This window comes from Nesoenas mayeri (genome assembly GCF_963082525.1).
Source record: "Nesoenas mayeri genome assembly, chromosome: 6".
In the NCBI taxonomy this organism is placed as follows: domain Eukaryota; kingdom Metazoa; phylum Chordata; class Aves; order Columbiformes; family Columbidae; genus Nesoenas; species Nesoenas mayeri.
In genome coordinates this window covers 28,892,054-28,916,245 of record NC_137545.1, presented here as the reverse complement: position 1 = coordinate 28,916,245, position 24,192 = coordinate 28,892,054, and the positions used below count along the sequence as shown (strand labels likewise).

The 24,192-nt window shown below is 46.9% G+C and overlaps 1 protein-coding gene across 1 annotated transcript in view; it reads right to left on the bottom strand.

Annotated features, from left to right (window-relative positions):
- Positions 1-1,161: 1,161 nt before the first annotated feature.
- MARCHF4 (membrane associated ring-CH-type finger 4) overlaps positions 1,162-24,192 on the bottom strand; it is a 99,054-nt gene continuing 76,023 nt past the window's right edge. Inside the window, exons 3-4 of the mRNA XM_080347105.1 lie at positions 20,444-20,636; positions 1,162-2,068 (exon numbers count right to left, since the gene is read on the bottom strand). Coding sequence (XP_080203231.1) covers positions 1,707-2,068; positions 20,444-20,636 — 555 coding nt within the window. The 3' untranslated portion in view covers positions 1,162-1,706. The remainder of the gene's footprint in view (positions 2,069-20,443; positions 20,637-24,192) is intronic.

Below are 24,192 nucleotides of genomic sequence, written 5' to 3'. Positions count from 1 at the left end.
ATCTCCATATTTTTAGGGTTTCTGCTCTTACACTTCCATTGTGGCAGTTTCACTGGCAAAACAGCTCAACCTTGTAGAGTTGGGACATACCCTGCACGGAGCAAGGACAGTTGGAGGAAATCAGTAACATGGACTTCCTCCTGTCACAGAAGGTGGGGAGGAGAAGGACAGAGATGGTGAAAGAAATGGGGTGAGTGGAGAGAACGGTACGTGCCCAAATGGAAAAGGACAAAATCGGTAGGGAAAGAAATTTTATTTTCAAGCTTGTAAGAGAATATTACAAACAATGGAGAGTAAAAAAAGTCCAAACCCTAAAAACTATTTAAAAAGTACTTGACAGTGTCCCTTTAATATCCACAAATGATTCAGCCATTGTGCATTGAAAGAGAATGTTCCTGAAGAGCAACTGGTACCTTCGAGGATATATCTCCGAGAAGGAGACTTATTAGAAGTGTTACATATTTGATCAGCAGCTGTGCTCCCTCTTCACACGAACTCTCTCTTGAATGATTGAATGGAATAGACTCTGTAATAAACTAACAGACTGGATGTGAAAGGCTCAGCCTACAAGACTGAGTGAGACTGTTGCAAATGGAGCAGCAGGGATACAGACACAAAAAAAAAATTAAAAAAAAAAAAGGTACATCTCTGATGCATGAGGATCTGAATCAGTGAGGAAGCAGAAACCCGCTGAGATGGGTCAGCTTCTTGCAGTCGGAGTAAAATGGAAGGAAATTAACCTGGAATGTCTGCATGGAAAATGAGGTGTGTGAGTGGCAAGATTTGGATGCTGGATTTGGGGTTATGAAGTCATAAATCACACCAGTACTTGTGCTTGAAACACCTGCGGAGCGTTTGTACAAAATTTGCCAAAAATGCCTATACGTTGAATAAAGGTCATGGAGCACCCACCCCCCTCCCAATTCCACCCTCACAAACCCCTTGTCAGGAACATTATGAAAAAACCTGGATTTTTGGTGAAATCTGGGTATGCCTGGGTTTTGTTAGTTTTTCTTGGTGAGATGATTCAATCTCTCTTTCTGTAAATCAATACTGAAAAATCCCCAGCCATTTCACTTCAGGTATCCTATGGTAAATCAAACAAGGCTCCAAAGTGATTCATGAAACAAAACAACTCATAGCCCTGGTTAATCACAGTCTGGAAAATAAAAATACTCCAAATATTTCATTCCCTTCCTTGTTTTTATAAATCTCACACTGTGTGTGTGTTTGTGTGCACGTGCGTGTGTGTAGGGGGGTGTGTACAGAGCGTTACCTATTCCAGGTAATAGGATTTGTAAGACATGCTAAACCATCTGTTCCTCTGCTTCCCCAGAACTCTGCCTACTCAGTTTGTAGTCTGTATTGCACTTGTTTGTTGTTTTTTTTCTTCTTTTTTTTTTTGTGATTTGTGTATTTTTTTTCTTTTTCTTTTGTCTTTTTTTTTTTTTTCAATTTTTTTGTTTTTGTTTTAACTGGCTGGAAAACATTAACCTCTTTAGCATGAGTGTGCAGCTCTCCCTCCACCTGCTTTTTTAGCTCAGCTGGCCAGGTGCCGCCTCTTATATCTTGTGCAGTTACCAAAAAAGAAAAAGAAAGGAGGGTGGGGGGGAAAGAAAGAGAAAGAAAAAGGCACACCATGCTTCTCTGCTTTATGAGTTCTTTGTCTCCTCCGCTTCGTGTTAAGGCCTCCTGAATTCCTCGGCTCAGACCGTCGTGACCCTCATGACGAGCTCTCTGTTACTACTAGACTGACTCCTCTGTTCGTGAGGCCTCAGGTGGCTGAGTATATGCAGGATGGTGTAAGCACAGTGGTGGTCAGAGAGGGTGCCTGTGGCGTGGCCAGCAGCCCGTGCCGCGCTGTCGGCCGGAGCAGAGTTAGTGGCTGTACCACCAGTGGAGGACGAGTGGGTGGTTTGGGACGAAGGGCGCTGATTTGTCCTGGTCCCTGTTTTTTGTTCCTCCATGTCCTTCGTTTTGTCATAGTTCAGCACTTTCCACTGCTGATTGACCGCCTGCCACCGTTTAAAAATCCGGTAAACCGAGGGCCCTTCATGTATTATTAGACCTGGATGGAGGGAAGGGGGAAAAAAATAAACATAAAACAGAAACAAAACTTTAGAAAGAACCATAAACCTACCCCAGCATCCTGCCCCCAGCTAGCTGGTTAGCTCAGCTCTCCCTGAGCCGGTGTTTATTCCATGATAAATCACGTATTTCAATTACCAACTGGCACAGCACCAGTGCTCCTGCCCGGCTGGATCCCTTTTTCCTTGAATTAAAAGGATTACAGCTTTATCTCGGCAATCAATAAACGGATGGTAAATGCAGCAGAGTGAGTTACGTTCTTAGAGCAAAACAGTATCGTTTACCAATAAATGCCAGGGGTTTATCTATCGCTGGACTAGTTTTGCATGCTGCATGGGCATGATTCACCCAGCTAATGGCGTGTTTGGTGGGGGTGTAGCTGGATCTGACGTGCTGCTGACGTCTGCTGCACCAGCGTCATGTGTGTGCACAGCCCGAGTCGCTCCCCACACACACAGCATCAGGGGCCAGAGGCGGCAATCGAGAGAAAAACAGAGGGTCTGTCTATACCTGTAAATGGTTTGTCATCCTGGGCAAAGTTTTGCTCATCTGCAGAGCAGGTACCTCATTGTACGTCATTGCTCCCTTCCAAGGGCAAAAACAACACGGTTGAAAGAAATGGCAGATGATCTTATGCTGTACGTGTGCTGGGTATGCACGTAATGCATATGTCCTGCCACCCATCTACATATTCCAGAGCTCATGTCCAGGGGATGGCACTGGGCTGTAGGACACCTGACTGCTAATGGTCTCCACATCTGAAAGAGCAATGAGCAGCTCAGGCCCTTCCACCCAGCAGTCGGCTCACTTCCCACCTGTCCCTGTCATCCTCCTCAACCCTGCAAGAGGACTGAAGGATTAAATAATGTTAGAAGTTGTTTAGATGACGACAGCACTTGAGTATTAAGCTCTGTTATTATTCAAGCTCCTAGGCTTTGGCTAGGAAAGCACTAGGTCCAGCAGTGACTGCAAGACTGTGTTGCTCTCCACTGAGGCTGGAGGAAGCTGCAACATCTCATGTAGATTGGCTCAGCGGACACATTAATGTAATTAACCAGCTTTACTAAAGAGGAGGATTTATGCTGAATGGGGTGTGGGGGTTGAGTCTCCTTGTTTTGCAGCAATCTGTCTGTTGGGAAAGTGCCTTGGTGTCCCGTGTAACAGAAACCAGACTAGCAGCTAGGACTGGGTGAGTTAACACTTGGATAGCTTCATTGTTCTTAATAACAATGGCTTCACCATTTTGATCAGGATCAAGACTATCAGAAACATTTCTAGGAAGAGCCGTTCTCTTGCCTGCCTGTTGAAAGCATATGCGTAGAAGAGCAAAGCCTGCAGATCTTGCCAAGGAGACAGAGCTTTGAAGCATGCCTGAAGTGGATCAGCCCATGACAAGGGACATTAGACATATATTTAAATGAGCTGTCTGATCTGTAATGAATGAAATTCTACTCTGATCAATGACAGAGCCGATGTTTCTCTGAGACCACTTTAAGCCTCAGATAAAAGAGCTGAAATCTAATGTTTTCTCCTTGGCTGTTGAACATTCTCCACAGAATCAAATCCATTCTCCAAAGTATGAAACACTGAGCCAGGATTGTAAATCTATTCTTAATTGCCTTATCACAAATATTTAATGTGCAGACTGATTCAAGAGGGCTGTTTATAAAATTCTTGTTTGTTTGCCTTCTAATTATAAATGTTTATGATCTTATGCAATTAACTGTGTGATACTGATGGATGGGTTGCCGAGTCAACTGAGCACCTGTTTTCTTAGATAATTTTGGTTTCCAAATATTTATAAAAGTACAAAATAACTTGTTTTTGTCTGTATTTACTTGGTTCTAAATTACTTATCGATTTCCCAGTGTCAAGCTCAGGAAGCTGTAAAATTAAAAAGGAACCAAGTGGAGGGGTGGGCAGAAAGGCGGAAGTAACAGTGATTAATTTGCAAGAGTAAATGCCAAGTGTAAGCAAGAGTCTACCAGTTTATATCACGTTGTAGGACGCTTAATCGTCCCATCAAAACAAATTTTGTTTGCCTGAGATAAATTAGGATTGGAATTCCTACGTTCAGCTTTGTGTGTCCACTTCCAGAAACACCCCTCCCTTGAGGATTGTTCTTTTTTTACAGAGGTGAAACTTTCCAATTAAAGGCCAGACTTAAGTGGGAAATCCTTCAGGAATAACTGTATTTAACTAGAAGTGTCCAGCTGAAAGCAATTATTCCATAAACCAAATCCTGTGTATGTGAGGAAGACAGCAGCTTGGTGTGAACTTCTCTCTTTGTAGTTCTCTCTTTTCAGTGCAGAAATGTCTACATGAGAAATTCAGATGTATTCTGGTAGTGGCCTGGTCCTCTCCACTCCTCCCAAGTTTATCTTGCCCTCTTCTGCTTCACAAAATCTGTTCTCAGTGGATCCTCTGTGAAAACCATCCTCTTTGGAAGGAAACTCTCTGAGTTTCATGCACAAATGTGTTGTTGGTCCAGATTGTTGCCGGGTCCATGAAATCCCTTGTTTGTGGCGTTGGTGAAATGAAACTCCTGTGGAACATGGGCACTGAAGAAGTGCTGTTCTCATTCCCATTTTCTCATGTAAAGACCTGTCTGGACCAGCATTAGAAGAAATTCCTTCAGCTGAAAATTGTTGAATGCTGGAAGAAGTATTCAGAAGAACTATTATATACACTTTCTTGTTCTTATTTCACTCGTGTCTATTTGTGGCCATTGATGGAAACAGGGCAGCTGGCTAGATGGAGCCTGGGCCATTGTTACATCCTTCGACATTTCTACTTGCACTGGCTTCTGCCATGAAAAGATTTCCCAGATGGCTCTGGAGCTGGAGACAGCCCATATTATGTCATGGGGTCATTAACCTGACAGCAAAGTCTACAAAAAAGTTTCAAATGTCTGTGCTTTCATTGTCACATGGATGTGGCTGTGCTGTTCCCAGAACAAGACACAGTCTCTCTGAGCTAACACAGTAGGGCTAACTCAGTGCAGTGCTCTGAATTAACACATGCTGAATCTGGAACAACATGTACAGGAAACCATATTGATCTCTTTTCACTGTGTTCACTCTCTCCATATATTAGCCTTTTTTGGTCTCTCTCTTGCGGCTTTATTGTTATTGAGTCCATGCAGCAGGTCAGATCATGGTCAGTCCCTCCCCAGGCAGGAGGGACTAGTGATTATCCTGGGTGCAGGGGTTATTTCCCAGAGCTGAGAAGCTGCTTTGTGTTTCACAGCACAGGCAAACACAACAATACCATGGCAATAGGTTATACCAAAACCATACACATTGCTTACACTGGTATCTGATGCTTCCTTTCATTAATTATATGTGGGAGAGTACCCAGCACCTAACCACTGCTCTTATGCAAAAATATCCCAGTAAGTGACCCAGCCCCCAAAGAGCACAGAGCCTGGTTCTGGACTGGATTTAAAGCAACATCAGCGCAGGTTTGCTAGGCAAGGGTCGTGTCAGTGCAGTGCCATACCTGATCAGTGCACGCCCACAGCACCTAGGAGGGCAAGCTAACAACTGCTGACTTACCTCTTCCATTTACCCCCCACCCTCGTGCTCATTTTCATCCCAGAGAAAGAATAACTGAACTGCTTCTTTTCCAGATGACCAAGATGCAGTCTGCAACAGAGCTAGCACTGGGGAAAGCAGTTTAATTTCCATGTTCTACTGATTGCCACAACTAACCTCGAGCTTCTGGACTCTTAAAATGCAAGAATAAGAAAGGGGAACAGGACCAAAGGTGAGTATCAGCCCAGAGGTAAGGCTCATGCCATTGTAGAATTTCTCTGATACTTGCCCACACCACATCATGATCCACATGGGCTGTCTCTGTGCAAAGAAGTGTTCTGGGTGCTGAGGATGGACACATATGGGCTGTGTGCAGGTGGCCCTTGTCTCTTGGGGTTAGTCAGGGCAGAGGTGCATTGCCAGCAGTGGGCCCGTGGCAAGACTGGTCAAGAGAGAAGTCCTCAACCCAATGCCTAGAAGGGCTTTTGGAAGAACCTGAGCAAAACCTAGATGTATCAAGGACTCTGGATGGGTGAGGATCAGCTGGCATACCACCATCCTGTGAGGTTAACCCGACTGGTTGTGAACCTCCAATTTAAGGCAGCTTTAGAGCAGCATTTTCACAGAAATAACAAGCAGTCACCTGCGCACTGTCAGAATCTGCCACTAAGCAATCTTTTCACCAGGACTTTCAGCTTCTAGTTACCCTTCCTCTTATTCCAACACTTGCCATGCATTTTTCTTGAAAGAGACAGGTAAATTATTGGGGCAGGAACTGTTCCTCCTGTTTGCCAATAACCAAAACAAGGTTTCTGCTAACAGTACATTGCCCCTGTGCTGTCGCATTATCTACAGAAGGAAAAATCACAGCCCATTCCTGTTACTCTGTCCTGCTTCTCATAAAGCCCCAGTCCTGCCACCTGAGCTGCCACCTCTTGTTTCCACCTTCAGCAGCACTTTTCCCTTCAGTTTCTTTTCCAAATGCAGTTTCACCTCAGCCAGACAGCTGCCATGCTTTAGCCTGCTTCCGTTGCTTTCATTGCTGGGTGTCAAGGGAAGATTATGGCAGCTGTGATCAAAGCCTAACGTTTGCATCCACAGCAGCAGTTGCTCAGGCCAAGGCAAACCAGTCCTCCTGGGAGATAACAGGCCTTTCCTTCTATTGACACCATTGCCTGCACAAACCTCTCCCTTTCTGTGAATTCATTCAGCTTTTGTGGCAAATTTCCCCACTTTTGTTTCCAAAGCTCCAGCAGCTCAGCTCTCAGTTACATCTTTGCCTTAATCTCATCCTATATGCTCCATTCTGATCTGCTTTTTATCCTAATCTAAGAGCAGGAAAGTGGCTCTACAGACAAGGATTCTGTCTATCACAGCATACTGCCTCCAGCAGTAGCCAACCATAAGGAAGGGTGTGAAAACAAAGCCAGGAGAGTGATGTTTCCCTGCACACTGTAGGGGACATATACCTAGACAAAAACGGTCTCTTTAGTCTCAGCTCAGTTCCCCAGCCATAGGTTTCTGCTGTAGTACAGTAAAGTCTACTGACTTTTGCTCTGTGCTTCGGGTTTGCTTGAGTTAGGCTGCCACGCCACTTCCAAAATTCTCATAGTCCTCATGAAATCACGCCGAAAGTGCTTTAGAAAGAATCATGAATCTCTGCCTCACTCCAGCTTCACAAGTACCTCACTATATGTGGGAGATGAGTCATTGAGTTCCCACTGGACCCTTCCAACCCATACTGCTTTTCAGTGCAAACCCCTGTACTTTATCCCTCATCAATGATGCAAGATAGTCCTTGGTCATAAACTGAGAAAAGAGAGCCAGAGGGACCTTTTCCTGCAACTACAGGCAGGGAAAGTGACACCTGTGTCTGGCAGCCCTCAACATTGTGGCAGGGTCAGTTCCAGCTGAATATTACAAGTTATTTCAACAACATAGCATCTTTAAATCTCCCAGCGCCCGAGACTCAAGGCTGCAGAGCTGTGCTCTGCGGGCAATGGGGAAGAGGGAGAACCAGGGAGTGGGGATAAGCAGACTCATAGTCAAATTTAAGTTGTGGCACTAGTGGTACTCTGCCCTTGAGCTGATTTGGGAGAGGAGACGTAAACATCAGAATTGATCAGGTGAGGAATCAGGTAATCTCCTGTTCATCATCTCCAGAACCTCTTCATTTCATCTCCCTTTTTCTGCAAGTGGACCCCCCCGAGCAGAGAGGTGCAGAATCAGCACTATACACTCCACTTTGCTTTTGATACCCTGATGAAATAAACTGGTACGTCACAGAATCGCTGTTTTGGGCAGTGTGACTGCTGGGCCAGCTTGCATTTGGGATTCTGATTTCTCTTTCCTAAGGGTAGCGCTTTGCACTTCTCTTTATTCAATTCCATCTTGTTGATTTCTCCAGTTTTCCAAGATCATTTCAAATGCTGATCTGATCCTCCAGAGTGTTTGCAGCCTTTCCAAGCCTGGTGTCATCTGTGAATTTCATAACAGCACTTCCTATTTCATTATCTAAGCCATTAATAAAAATATTGAAGAGAGCAGACTCCAAAAGAGTCCTACTTGAAACATGTTTCCAGCTTATAGTACACCACTGATGCCTACTGAGGAAGTTGTTTTTTGATTGGCTGTACACCTGCGTTATAGTTAGTTAATCTAGGCCATATTTCTCTGGTTTGTTAAGGAGAATCTTAAGCCAAAGCACCAGAAGCATTGCCCCAGTCATGGCATAACAAATTGACTGTTTCTTCTTGGCTGCTAGGACAATTACCTTCCCAAATTAGATATGGTTAAACTCTCATGCTCATCAATTTGTTAGTTAAAAAATTTATTCTAATATCTTTCCAGGAATCAGTTAAATTGATTTGTTCTTCATTTACTTTCTTTAAGACAGAGATTCTATTTAAAGCTAGGTACTCTGCTTCCATTTCCCCAGCTGCCAGGCACCTCCTGCATCCTCCCCAAGTTCCCGATGACGAAATGCTCATGGGTCAGATACTGCTCCTGCAGCTTCCTCTGAAGTTCATTAGGACATGCTGACAAGGACAGAGCTAACTCGTTTGAATATTTTTGAGTCTGTTCTTTTCTGATTCTGCCCTGGGCTCCTTTCTCCTCATTAAAATTATTTCAGTTAAGCTTTGAAGAGTGAAACAAAGGCAACATTTAACTCTTTGGCCTGTTTTGTATCAAATATTATATGAGCTCTCAGACTTGCCTTGTTCTTCCTCTTACTTTACATGCTTATGAACCCACTTCTTGTTGCCTTTTGTATCTCCGGATGGTCATCCTGGGGTTCAGCTCTGACAGCTCCCCATGCCTATGTGATTTCTAGAGACTTTTCATTAGTTGTAGGCTGTTCTTTCTGCCTTTTGTGTGATTGCAGCTTCTGATTTTGGGCCCTCAAAGAGCTCCTGATGCAGCCTCAGCGCTCTCTTCCCACGCTTCTGAGCCTTTCCCCACATAGGCACAATTTGCTGTTGTGCCTTTAGTATCATCCCTTTTGTCAGCCACGAGCTGTTTGCAGCTCTTTTATCCTTCAGATTCCCTTCCCAAGAGACACTCCCTGCTCTGGTCCCCTGAGGCTGCTGCCGCTGCTTTTCTGGAGTCCATTATCCTTACATTATACTTTTCTTCAGCTCAGCAATACTTTCATTGCAAAGTCACTTTTCATACAAACTACCGCTACCTACAGATTTTCAGGGATTCTTTGCTTTCAGATGAAATCAAACAGGAATTATAGACTCCTTCATAAATGTTACCTTTGCTTTCCAAAATACAAATTTTGTTTCCCACATGTTTCAAGAGCTTATTGGACAATCTATCCTGCATACAGAAGTCCAGGTAAAGGATAACCTGGGACCTCCGGTGCTGTCTTTTAGACATTTGTGGTAGTTGCAAGACACTGGACCAGTGAGCAAGGTGTCTCCAGTCCACAAGACATCTAGCAAAGGTCTCCTCTGAATAATGCTGGAACTGTAGAAGGAGGGTGTGCAAGCTGAGAAATGTCCAGCATTGAATGACACATAGCATAAAGTGAAAATGTATTCACAATGATTAGAGCTTGAGTGAATGCTTAGCATATGGAAAAGATAATTAGCTGATTATAATCGGGCATTTTCTTATCAATCATTCTCCATGCACTTTTTTTTACTATCTGAAGTACTGATTAAATATGTACAAAGCTGGGCTGTGTTTTGCCTTGGCAGAACTTGGGCGGCTGCACGGCTGGACCGTGTTGAGCACTGCTGACTACTGGATGATGTGCCACCAAGGAGCCCATGGCTCTGGGAAGACAAAACACTCATTCTTCTGCCCATCACCCTTTAAGTGTATTTGCTGTAATGGGGCTCAGCTGGCAGGCAGCTTGCACACTGATGTGTATATCATGCTTGGCTTTCCTCAGGCCACAGGGGCCACGACTCCAGCAAAACTGAAACTGAGCCCCACAAAGGGTGAGACCTCCACCACCTGGGCATAGCCCCCACCAGTGTACACAGAAAAGCTGCTCCCAGCTGTCTCGGGGAGGTATTTTATGGAGGTAAGGACTCTTTCATTTTGGGTCTTTAACAGGACAAACAGGCTGGCCCCCAAGCCTTCAACTGCTGACTAACTGGCAAACATTGTGCTTATTATGGCTTGTCTCTCATGCAAGCTGTGGTTCAAGGACGGCTCTGCCTCAAAGCTTCCTCAGCCCCATGTGAGCCAGGACCCACCACAAAGGCAGCGAGAGCTCTTCTCCTGCCCTGCCTCCTCTGCTCCATCTGGAAGAGCAATGGGAGCAGCAGGTCCCATCTGGGCAGGTGGTTACGCTGCACCCCAAGCTCTTTGCAGCCATTAACACCCATCCCCAGACTCAGCAGGAGCCCTGTCAGGTGGGAGACAGATCCAGCATGCTGGCATCTCAGAAGGTCCTCACAGTTACTGTTCCATCAAGCGAGCGATCATGGCAGATCTTGCCCCCCGCCATGCTGAGGCAGAGCGTGGGGAGCCGAGGGAAGAAGGCAGCCCTTTAACACTGATGGGAGAGCTTGATGTGACAGCCAGCAGCGTCTCTCCTCCAGGCAGCACTGTGATTTTGCAGGATACTGCTGAGCTATTTCAGCAAGAGACAATTTCCAGGTCCTGACACTGCAGCACATCATGAGTTAACGGAACACAAGTATGCAGCAGTGATTCCTGTGTGCACAGCATGCTATGGGTTCCCCTCAGAAGCAGGAGCAGTTCATACTACATACAAAGCATTTATAGCTGGACAAGGAGGAATGCTTTATCCAGAAGGATGAATTGAGAGGACAGGTAGGACTGCTTGTCATAGGACTTGTGGAGCTGGTGGGGTTTGGGGGCAGTATGCTGTAGGAGCATTTGGGGACCTTTTATGGCTGCAAGGCAGATGCCAGCTTCTCTGCGAGGTGTTGCCTTCATCCCAGAGCAGCCATCCTCAGCCATGTCCTTTGCTCACTCATGTTCCCCTACAACACACAGGCTGGGTCCTGTAGGGTTTAGCTGGTAAGGTCAAAAATGAGGAAAGACTGGCAAAATTAAGGAGCTGATAGGAGGTGTCTAAGTTACAGGAAATTCCTTTTTGTTTAGCACTCCCACATGGTTTGTTTGCAATGGGAAAGCAGCATCAGCTGTCTGCAGGATGCCATCTGTGACAGAGGAGCTGGGCTGACCCTGGGAACTGCACACAGCAACACCATCACTCTGGAAATGCCACAGTATTTTTCAGCTGTAAGTATAGGAGCTACCAACCACCACGGCTTTCTCCTGCCTTGCCCAGGGTAGCACGTTTATACCCTGCCTGAAAACTGGGACAAAAAAAAACCCAAACCAAAACAAGAAATAACAGCAAAAATAGGTAAAGTAAAACCTAGAGAAATCCTCGCTCGGGCGGTAGATAAACCATGAACAAAAGCACTCCTGTAAACTCATCTGGCTGTGGACAGCTACAGCAAAATGGATGTTGTGCCCTTAAGGGCTTCTGTATTCCTGTGGTATTTAATTCTCAATGCAAGATAAAGCAGAGGATTAAAGGGCAGTCTCTAGCTATGCAGGCAGCAATAAATGAGACTCTTCTTGGAAAAAGCAAATAAATAAATAAAGATGAGAGCTCCACTGGCTGAACAACCCTGCTTCTGAATCATGCATCTCCAACAGCATATCCCACTTGTGAGTCTTCCCAAAGATGTGCCAGTACAGGAGGGATAGGGCTTGCAGGTGTTACCCATATACCTCCTTGGTCTCTCAAAGTTTCCCTTCCTCCCTTTGTAGCTAGGATTATATAGACCCTCTAGATACCTTTTTAATCCAAATTTAGAATGGGGATGACAGCAACACCCCACATCACAAAAAGACTTTGTGCATAAGACGTGAAAGTCACTCATCGTGTGCATGACAGATACTCTTAGGTTGTTGTTGAACAGAGCACTGGCCAAATGCACACCCTGGTCTCTGGGTGATTTTATGGATCTTTTCTACCTTCAGATTTCTAGACATTCCTTGACAGAAGTCCTAGAGTTGGACACTCATGGTGAGGAGAGAAAAAGCACGTGTTTTCCATTTCATTATGCTCGCACCATGGCAGTCAGTCTTCCAGGTCTAAGTCCTGAAACTTCCTATCCCATAGCTAATGTTACTTTGACCGAAGTGCTGCCTGTGCGGCCATACTGGATTCTCAGCCATTCCTGGGACATTTCTTTCAAGGCAAAGCTGGATGACAATGCTGTTTTGTGTAGGGTTTGGAAATCTGACTTCACATTTGTCTGGAGTGAGACTTGAAAAATTCACGCTGTCCCCAGAATGGAAAAATACATACATATTTTCAGACAGGTTAGAATGTTTCATTTGGACTTGATTTTTTTTTAAATGTTGTATTCCAATTCTGACACTGAATTTCAAATACTCAGCATGAGCAGTCATCTCTAAATGCTAAATCAAAATGCTTTGTTCCATAATGATCAAAACATGACATTTGCTTATTGAAGGTAGAACAAGTGCCTCCCTCTCTGCTTTTATTAGCAAATTAAATTCTGTAAGAAAAAAAATGGGAATAGCTTCAGAGTTTTTCATTTTCTAAGGCATGCAGGTTCTGTCTGAACCCAGTCCCTCCACACTGCTCCAGCCACCCAAGGGCTCTTACATTAAGAGGAATAGGGACCAGTTAGGAGGGACATAAAGGTGAGTACAGATCACCCTTAGCAGAGCACCCCACAGGGTAATGTAGGGCACATAGGCTAAGCTAATGGACCTGGAAGTGCCTCTGAAGTTGCAGGCTGGCATGTGCATTGGTATAGCTACTACTGCCTTGTTGGAGCAAGACGTGGGCATCTTCTCTTTCTGTCATGTAGGAAGGCATCCCAAGGATGTGAGGCAGAAGGTGCTCATGGTGCTGTTTGACCAGGCTTTTGTGGGCATGTGTCCCTGGGACACACCATGGTGCAGCCTGTGTTTCACTGCTTTGTCCTCCACAGTCATGACAAAATCTTTCATTTTAGACCACAGGGTTTCTGTGAGATTTCCAGGAGCCTTCCAGCTTGGGTGCTGCGGCCTCTCCTCTCTGGCCCCCTGTGGCCTCATCTTTGACTACAGAGTTAACGTCTCTTGCTATGGCCACAACAGCATGTCATGGACCACAGCCTTCCACCTCCAGGAGATCTTCCATCTCCAGGGATGAAGGCTGTAGTAGGAGGAGTGATGGGACAGAAGGCAGTTGGAAAAACACAGCCTAGCACAGAGCTGAGGACTTTTTCCAGCCTTTACTAGATAGCATGATTTATGCAGCTGGTGCGGGAGATCCTACCAGCTGCCTACAAGGGAATCTCCTGCCATGGTGTAGAAGCTGTGGCAGGCAGGTGAGTGCTTCTGCCTCTGCCTACAGTTGGGAACTTAACCCAGGGACACCAGGCATTTGATTCCAGTGCGGGGTTTAGTGACAGGGAAGCATCATTCTGATTATAATGTATCACTCTCGAAAGCACAAGATGCAGTTCACAAGGCAAAAGGATTTCTTTTCCCACTCGGAAAATGTTAATTATGTTGCCCTCATTAAATGCTAAACACATTGATCCACTGGAGCAGAGAGCACCATATGGTTACTCGTGACAAAATACATCTCCGTAGCCCTCTTGCAACAGTGGGAAACTGCATGAAGATGGATGTTGTAAAGGAGTGTGGAGTTGAAGGGACACGTTGTGAAAGGCCAGGTGCTGCTCTGACTGTGCTGGAAGCCAAGCTCCTTCCCTGCAAAAAGGCAGGGAGTGCAGAGCCAGGTCCAAACCCCACAGCTCTTTGCTCAGCAGCAACGTGCTCATTCTGCAGAGAGCTGCTGGAACCGCACCAGAGTTCAGCAGGCGCATTGAGCCTCTGCAGAAATGCCCACTGGTGAAAGCAGCACACATGCACGCATGCTGCCTGCCCCCTCTCCTCTCTTATTGAATAATCAATGCAGTATTAGATAAAAATAGGTCCCATCTTTCAGAAATGGAGGGGTGGCATGTCTCGGCTTTGTTGAGCTTCCACTGCTCCTGGAGAGCGGCCAAAAAGTCTGTCAGCAGATCAGCTGTGCAGCATCGCTTCTCCTGCTACTGGCCCAGGTACAGGGCCCTGAATGACTGCTCTTGGGGGACAATTCCTGCCCAGCTGGATTAGGAGCCCCACAATGTGCCCTGTGGGGACTGCTCCTGTCTCCACATGCCTCTTTACAGCTGATAAATCAATTATTTGCCGAGTGATTTTTCGAGCATGCACGTTGTGGCTGAACGCATGCAAACCAGGATTCACAGTGCAAAAAAAAAGATAACTGGCTGCCTGACTTTATCTCAGCTGCCTGCTCTGATGATAGGGCTTGGATCTGGTCATCCCAGTTAGCTCCTGGTAGCCTCAGTTTACAGGCAAACTGGGCAAGAAGTGCATGAACAGCACAGCAAATAGTGCATCAAGCTGAAGGGCAGGAAAGACTTCTGCATACTCTCATGGGTCTCTTGCAGTCATGTCGAAGTCATGCACGTTTGCTGTCTGGCTTGGTCTCAGGTTTCTCCTCTGAGGGCATATGCTGAACTTCTCTGCCTTGTGCTCTGCCTTTAGGGTGTCATCAAGACAACACATGGGCTTGGTGCTTTCCCAGAACTGACTCCTTACTGCTGTAGCAATTCTTCCTGTTTTGTACCTTGGGGGACTACACAGACCTGAATGAAAACATCTGTGTTCCTTTTGAGAATAGGATCAATACAGATGAAGACCCTGAAGACACTTCATTTCTCAGTTTCTCTTTATTTTATTGGGACTTGGACTCCTAAATCCTTTGAATGCTGAAGGCCAAAGTGACCTGACTAGAAAACACCCTGAGGCTACACCAACCTGGCATTTCCTCTAGGAAGCAAAGCTCATTTAAAACAAAACCACATTAGTCTTGGCAGGAAGTTTGAATTGTGACTGTCTCAAGGAAGCTCCATTAATTACTGTTCCCATTGCACTATGAAAGATCAAATGCTGTGGATCAGTTTTAATTGGCTATTGATTTCTTATGTTATTACCTACAGTTGTGCTGAGATGCCGTCAGACATACTGGATGCTTTTGATTATTCTTGCTGGCAGCTGGGATTAAAAACAGCGGGCACACACTTCCTGATCTGTAATGGATTGCCATGGTGTGCCAACAAAAATCGTTGGCAGGATGAATGGTCCTGCTTTGCCTGTCTCTTGTGCTATTGAGCTGCAGCGCAGTTACTGTTGTGAAGGCAAATACCCCCAGGGATTGGCTGCCAAGGAAAGCAAGGGAAAAGCTTCAAAGAACATGAGGATTTAGTGCTTGCAAAAGTGCGCAGCTGTCAGCACCAAGGCAGGGTGAGTCAGAGAGCAAGGCCTGGGTGGGCATGGACAAGGCAACAGTCTCCATCAGACACTGATCCAAGGAGAGGCAGACGGGATCACGTTCGCATAGCTGCAGATAAGCCCCCCTTATGCCATCCACAGGGTTACCCCTGTGTGAGCACAAGCGGGACTGCATATGAAAGCGGTGACAGTGACAGTCCCATCCTCTCAGTCTGCTGATGGCCTTCCTGAGATATGCGTCCCCCTTGGAGCTGATCTGGTGGTGTCTGAGCCTGGACTGACATGCTCTCATTATCTGACAGAGCTCCTCTTGGTATAACAGGAGATGCTTTCCTGTTCTCCTGACCCTAAACGTCATCTTAATCTACCAACGCTGACTTTCCCTAATTGCACCTTGACAGAGAAAGAGGCAAACCCCTCCTTCCCCCTCCAAGGACTGTCATTTAATTAACAGGCAGGTATCTCTCAGGATTTACAGCCCAGCTCTAAGCTGCTACTCTCCCTACTCAGTAACTCAGGCCTGTGAAGGCTCACTCCATTTATCTCTACATTTCAATAACCGTATTTCTGCTAATCCCTCTCTATGCCAGCTTTCTGGATTTACCTCTCAGGCACCCATGGAGAAAGCAGTTAATCAAATGAACAGTCCCCATCTCACTTTCCCTTCACTTCGTGGTTGCTGATCTCAAACGTCTGTGTTGTAGATGGCTTCGAAGCAGAGCAATACCTATGCTGGCACCATTACCAGTTTCTAGTTTAATCCAACTCTCATATCTGTCCTACAGACATGACCAGAGATAGCACATATGAAAGAGAGAGAGATCAGAATCAGACGTTAGGTTTGGCTGGATATCAAGAAGCACTTAGTCTGTTCCTCCTTCATAAACTGGGATCATCTCTTTGCAACCTGTTCTTGACATATGTTTTCTAACAGGTTCTTAACAAAAAAAAAACCAAAAACAATATTGGAGACTCACAGAAATTCCAAACAATCCTTTCCAGTGCTTCCTGCCCTCCTGTTGGATGTCTGAAAGCAAGGGGAGAACAATGTTGAAAGACCATTTTGCACGTCTTGCCCAGATGGACGTAGCTTATGGTACTTGGGACTATACCATCTGTCCTGCTTGTCGTGAAGAGCAGATTCATTTTACTTCAGTTGTGGTTTTGTTTCCATGGTGGGTGAAGGGGTAGCAAATGGTGTCTGTCCCTCACAACTGTTTTTGTGGAGCATGCTAGGATCTAGCAAAGTCCAAAGAAAACTAGTGTATTACTGAATGTGAATGGTTGAGACCTCTGGATTTTCATGTATGGATCAATAGTCTCCGAGTTAACAACCATATTTTAAGAGCTCAGATTGGAACAGATCTGACTGTTTCAGATCAAGTGAAGATAAAAACCAAATGATCTGTGCAAATCCCAGTTTGCACATGCGTCTGAGGGAGCTATACATGCAAATGAACACTTGTTCCCTCACCTTTGACTCCACACTGGAAAGACCAGGGCTGCCATGGGATTGTCTATGCAACTTGGCACATATATCTCTGTCTTAACAAATTGTTACCTAAATGCCTTAATGGCTTGGTGGAGAGGAGGTCACACGAAACAGCTGGGCAGTTGCTGACTAGGTGTGTATTTCCTGTCTGATAACACCCAGAATCTCTGCAGGTTTGGTATCTGTTCCAGCTTTGGGACTCTGGTACCAGAAGAAGTGTCCTGCTGAGCACTCCCGGTGACAGGATGTGTAAACTGGCCTCCTTGACAAATGTCACTGGCTACTCTATGGACATGAGACATCCAAGGACAACCGAAGAAAGTAGGAACCGGCAGGAACTGCAGAAGAACTCTGCTTCAGCACATCTATTCTTTAGTATATACCTTGTCTTTCAAACCTCTGCTCCTCTGTCAGGGTCAAACTGGGGGAATGAAAAACTGGAATCCATACGATTAGCACAGGACCTGCAGTATAACATTCTGTAAGCAAAGGTTGCCCAGCCTGTTGCCAAAAAATACACAGACAACATATGTGTTACATTATTTGAAAAAGACAAGTGTGGTAGAACTAAGCACACTTAATGTCGTACTCTTTCCTCATCACTGAGCATTTCTTAGCTCCTAAATCTTTCCTACCCACCCACAGGCTGCAAAGCAGAAGGGGAAAAGGGCTGGACTGCAGAGGAGGAGACACCAAAATGCACAAATAGCACCCTGGTATTTCACAAAGCATTGTCACTGCAATTATCCATGAGAGGTTTCATCCTGAACTTGCAGAAGTGGAACTAAAGCCCAGGAAGAAGTAACAAGAGGCTTCGGGCCATGCTGGCAGTCAGGAGCAGAACTCTGACTCTCGGGAGCCAGCTTTGCTCGGCTATGATCAAAGACACTGTGTGAAGCTGCAAGGTTTGGGAGAGGGATAAAGAGAGGGAGAATAGCTGTTCCACAGTGAGGAACTCACTGCCAGTCTTCTAGGGAGCTGGCATTGCTGCATCCATCACAGTTGCGCAAAGCTATAATGAACAAGCAATTAAAACCAGTCATGGAGTTCCCTTTGATCAGCGTCTTCTGCTGACCTGACCTGACCTGGCCTGGCCTCTCCATGGCACAGATCAGCCTTTTGGCTACTGCTAGGGCAGCCTCCTTAAACTAGCAGGGCTGGAGGGAAGTCACTCAGAGGAGAAACGTGACCACATCAACAGCCAGGGAGTCACAGCTCTCTGTGAAGACCCATTTGTCACTTGGTTCAACCTGGGCAGAGAAAGAAGAGGAGGAAAGGAGAGGAGAGGGGAGTGAGAACCAGGTCTCAGCACTGCTCAGAGCTCCCTTTCTCTCCACTGCAGACCTGAGAGCAGCAGCAGCTGGGATTGCAAAGGGCACTGATGTACAATACAGCGAGTTTTACACTAGAGTGTGGCCGGGGCAGAGGGCTACTGAATGCATATATGAGCTTTTCTAGAGAAATGTATACATGGCTCACATGGTCCAGAACATCATCTCTCCTGGTTGAGCATGAGTGGGCTGCCTGGTAGCACATGCAGACACACAGCACAAGTGGAGCCGTGTCTGGGTAGTGTCTGAGGCACTGGGCAAGAAAAGCCACACAGAGACATTTTAAGTCACTGCATCTGTAGCGCTTCACACTTGCTTCTGAGTCTGTGAGAAAGCCAGCATGCCTGGCCCACCAGGCCTGCCAGCTGCGCAGGGAGGAGCGTGAGACAACGGGCTGCCCCAAGGCACAGCTCTGAAATGCTCCTGGGAATGGGATGGCTGCTTGCTCTTTGGCTGGAAAAAAAATCAAAGCTCACAGCTTAGGGCATTAAGCTTAATGGTGACACCAGTGGAGATGCAAAGGGACTTTTTTTCTAGTCAGAGAAAGTGGAAAAGAGAAATAGAGGCCAGACCCTTAAAAATTTAATAAGAACGAAACAAAGAACCTCAAATAAAAATCTGTTCCACTGCATTTCATGGCTGGCATGGTCTGCTCTCTGCCATGTGGGAGGATTTAGCTCCTATTGACAGATGACCTAATCAGTTCCCCTCAGCTCTTAAAGCTTTATCAAAGCCAGTTAATCATGTTACTGATGCTTGCCATCAAGGCAACACAAATACCCTCCACACACATAGGGATAATGTTTTTCCTCTCTGAGTTCCAGCAGCAAGAGGTTGTCACCAGTGGCTATTGTAACAACATGTGGGTGCTGCCTGTCTCTCTTTCACCCCCTTTGCCACCATTTTTTCCTGGAGAGATGTGGTAGCTCCATCAGCACTTCATGAAGGAGCAGGATGATCTCTACAGGCCAAGCTTACATCTCATTGTCAGCACAGTGGTGGCAACAGCGGGAAGAATTGGGCTGGGTTTCAGTGGGCCCAAGTCCTGTGCTGGAAAGGTGCTGAAACCAAGAGCCATTTGAACCCAGACACTGAGGTATGTGGTCCAGACCTCTGTCCCTGCTGCTGCTTTTGTTTTACTTCTGTACCCCGATATAACCAACTGCTGCTGTGTGATATAGTCTGTCCTGCTCCTCCTGAGGGCTGAACTGGGGGCTGTGCTCCTTCCCTCTGGAGTGGCCCCACCTGCACAAACACCAGTTCACCAAGTCAAGAGGACTGCCTTGTCCCACTGAGTTTCTGGGAGGCTCCTTCTGCCTTTATATGAGCAACAGAAGGACCCAGACATTTAGCTTTCTGGCAGGGTCAACTGAACTGATGTTATCTGGGTGGACACTGCTGAGGAGTGCACTTGGAGTGGCTGGTGTCCACTGGACTGTTTTCGTACCACTGCTCTTTCAGTGTCCTGGCTGGTGAGTGCTCTGCCCGTGTCTATCATCAGCTACATCCCCCATCCCGCAGGCCTGCACTGGGGCTACAGCTCCAGCTCTCAGGGAGACCTTCTGGGGCCAGGCTGCCAGCATCTGCTTTGCTGTCTGGGCTTGCTCAGTGTGGGGCAGCTTTGTCCTCAGAGCTGCTCTGTACCAGCAACCTGACAACGGCCCCAGCCTGGGCCACGAGCTGAGCTGGCTGGGACCTGCAGCTCCAGGGTGGGCCAAAGCCACTCCTGGCCAGCAGAGAGACTGGGATGGAGAGCAAAGAGGTTGCATGTAGAGAGACCTTGCCATACTCAATCATGGGGCAGTCCCTAAATTATCTGTTGCAGAAAGGAAGGAATTTCTTTTCCAGTGTTACTGAAAAACCTTATATCCCCCAGCCTCCCTCAGACCTCCTCAACCTCTTCTTGCTCTGAAGAGAGATTTGTTTCTCTCTGGGGTTGCTGCAAGTCCTTCTGCCAGCCCAGACCAGGAGATACTCTGGGGCTGTCAAGATGAGCAGAGAGGACTTTAAAAAAGGTGTCACAAAAGCAGAGAGGAGGAAAAGCCCAGGATGCCCAATCCAAGCTGAGCTGTACCGGCTGGCTCTCCACACCATCTCCCACTCCTCTCCACAGGTGGAGCGACGGGTGGGTGACCTTGGCCATGCCATGAGATGCGATAACCCACCTATACAGACAATGTCCATGAAGCCGTACATTCCATAGCAGATCTGGAAGAGCAGGTCCTGGCGCTGCCATTTGGCTGAAGGACTGAAGGTCGACCAGATGAGCCACGAGATACTGGCGATGAGGAAGAGGGAACCCAGGATGGCCGCTGCTATCTGAACCTTCTCAATGACTGTCAGAGAGATTGCCTGCCACTGCAAGGGGAGGCAATGGGGAGAGGAGAGGGGAAAAGGGGGAGAGAGGAAGGAAAAAGAAAAGAGATTAGTTACTTGGGGCACATCACTCTTTTCGCATCACATCTTTGTGGTAGTTTTGGAGAACACCTATGACTTACATGTGCACCCTATGCATAGGTGCTTCTACCTGGTCAACATCTGGGGTGCAGCATGGCAATTGTTCAACAGCGCATGGTCTCATATTTCCTGACAGCATTGCTGAAGAGGAAATGGGGGGGAATCCCAGATCTCACCAGGAAAAGAGATCTGAGGCAGGCAGGACAGACTGGGGGCAAACACTGAAAATAACATGCCTGTGGCAGTGGGGCTGTGATGGCAATCACAAACCAGGACATCCATTTGCTACCTCAAATGGAGGCTAGGTATCATCCTGGGTTACAAGAAGAAGTGTCTCAGAGAGACCAGCTTTCCTCCAGAGGCCTCCCATGTAAGCCATGAGCTGGCCCTGTGCCACTCTGTGTGATTTGACAGATCACAGCACTAGATAGGATCTCGCAGCAGCAACGCACATCCCACCAAACTTGTTACAAACAACACAAGTTGCTGTGGTCAGGCTAGGTGATGACATGTTCCGGCTGTGTTCCAAGATAAATGCTAATGTTTCTTCCTCAGAAGAACAAAAAAATAGAATTAACTCCTCCAAATCCATTCACTATGTCAAACAGCTTTGGATAAACTACAGTATAAAATAACCTAAGCCCGGACTCCTCTCTGTCATCCAGAATAAAACCTCCCTACCCAGATTTACGCTGCTGAGAGAACTACCCTGTAAAAAACAAAGGCAGAAATTGCTTTATTTAAAAAGCCCTGGTGACATGGTCTGTAGCCCCTCCTGCAAATCAGAAATCAAACACATAAACAGACCAGGAAGAGACAGTCTCTTCTGGCATCAGAGATTATTGGCCACCTTTAGCTGCGAGATATTAATACATGCCCTTGAAGTCTCAGTGGGACTGGCAGAAGGATAAATAAAGGTGTACTTCAGCCCCTGCAGGTATAGGACATTCAGGGGAACTGGAAATGTTCAGTCTGGATTCAGCCCAAATTCAGTGTCCCTCTGAGGCAGTATCTCTGGCAAGCCCTGAGCGCCATGCCTGTTTGTCAAACTCATCCTGGGACAGCAGGGTCACCTGTGAGGCCTTGCCCCATCCTTTTGCAGGGCAAGAAGCGAGTTCACTTGCTGTGTCCCTTTTTCACGCCCAGTCAGGCATGAACAGGAGGGTCCAGGCTAGAAGCAGGAGTGCTGGAGTCCACAGGGGATGCACAGGTGTGCGTCTCCTCTCCTATCATAAGACAGAGCAAAGGCCACTCAGCATCTGTTGCCCTAAAATTTGGGTTCTGTGCAGGGGATCAGCACCTGTGCTGCCCTCCTGTCAGCTCATCAGTTTCACCCTCAACATCGCCATCAGCAGATGCAGGACAAATCCACAAATTTTGCCATCAGCTCACAGCTCCAGGATTAGAGGCATGTGGCAGGGAGGGGGCTTGGGTACATGCGTGGGGTTGCACTTTCATCCCTGCAGTTTTCCCCAGACCTCATCTCCCCTTCCACTACCGCTGGCAAGCGCCGAGGGGGCAGGAGAGCAGGGAGCTCAGTGCACAGCCTGGTGCTGCGTGTGAAGGCTTTACTGCAGGTCTCTCACGCTGACCCGTGTTCGCCTGTGCCAGCCAAATCATTTTGCATAATTTCTCTCTCTCAAGGAGGTAATGGACTGGCGCCTCACCATCTGTCTGGCACACTGAAAGGCCTGTGTGGCAACAGGTCCTTCCAAGGTAGCAATTAAAGACAGAAAAAGAAGAAGGAGCTGTTTTCTATAACTAGCATCCACATACAACTAGCACCACTGTTTTGCAGAGACAGGGAGGCTCAGGTGTAGTACTAAATACACTGTAAAAGGGGATGTGGCTCAGGGCACGGAGAAGTTACACCTGGGTGCAAACTTCAAACCCCGCTCGCCGCGGTTGGGAACAGAGAGGCTGAAACACAGGCAGGGACGCTGCCTGATACTGCTCAGCTGGCAGCAGCTGCCGGGAAGTTTGCTGCAGTGATAATGAAGAGGCTGGAGTCTGTCAGCCATGCCAGGGGGTAGGAGACTCTCCCCTGGCATCTGGCACTAAGTGGCAGTGACACACACAGCAGCAGTCCTGACTCTGTTGAGGAGGTGGCACTGGGGTGTGATTACCCTCTGGCAAGGAGGTAAATGGGTCAGAGCTGAACACTGGGAAAAATAACCAGCTTGCAGAAGAATTTAATATTTTCCAGGAAGAGAAAAAAAAAAGAAGTAAGTAATAAACGTTGTATTTCCTCTCTAGCAACCCTGAGAACTACAATTTAGCATCACACATCTAGTTCGAGCCACCAATAATGGGAGTAATTATTTTTATCTTTTAATTCTGTTTTGCTACACATCTTGGGCTATGAGGTTTGCACAGAGAGAAGAAAAGGTGTGAGACAGAGCATAAAGCCTGCTTCCCAGTGAGAGTGCAGAGAGAAGGGTCCAAGAGCTGTTTGGAGGCGGAATGTGCTGATGAATTTCAGATGCAGGAGCTGGGCCTGACGCATCCCTGCACCCGTGGCCTCAGGGGCCTGTCTCAATCACAGCAGTGTGCCTTTCGCATTTCATAACAGTCCTTAGGAAAGCATCCATTCTCCTAACTCTGCTCTACCATCATTATGGCCAGCAGACCAGGATTTGGTGGGTGATCCTACTGTCCTCAGGTCTGCACTAGAGCTGCAAAGAAAGGTCTCAGCAACACTGCCAAGTCCCTCTACCAGCACATATGAAACCCCCAAAGCTCTTTGTCTGAATGTTGGGCTGCACACACAGCCCCATCCCTCTAAATCTTCAGCTCAAACGTTCAAGCTCTAGCAAGGTCACAGTGTCAAGCAATCCCACCTTGCAGGAAGAAATTAAATTGCGCCCTTCTTTCCTCAGCTGATGACTCCTGAGTCCCAGGTAGCTGCTGAGTTGTACTGAAGTGCACCTTTAACAACTGGTAGCTCACCCAGGCTGTCAATGAGGAATGTGACCTTTAGGCAAGTCGAAAGCTCTTCAGATGCTCTGCCAGTGCTGAACAGGGCAGAACTAAGGACTTGCTGGTACTGGAAAGCTTTAAAGGCTCCTGTGGGATAAGAGGGGCAGTTTTGTGAGCTCTGGGCTTACAATGGCTTCAGAGCATGCCCAAGCAGCTCCCTGTGATGGCTTGTGACCCGTGCTGGAAAAAGAGCTCCATCCTTCCAGACCACTCTGAAGAAATGTCCTCATTCACTCAGGAGCTGTCTGTCTTCTGCTGCCATCTCCCTTGGCCAACTGCTTTGGCACACCACCCAGATATGCACATACAAAACACCATGCTCTCTTGGACTAATTTCCCCCAGGTTTCCCTCAGTCACAAAGCTCTGTGACCAAGATGCTTCAGATAGGGTTTCTTAGGAGTCCAGGTCTCACATTTGTGATGACCTTAGCCAGGGGCCAAGCCAGTACCAGTGCCTGCCATTCATGTCTCTCTCGTT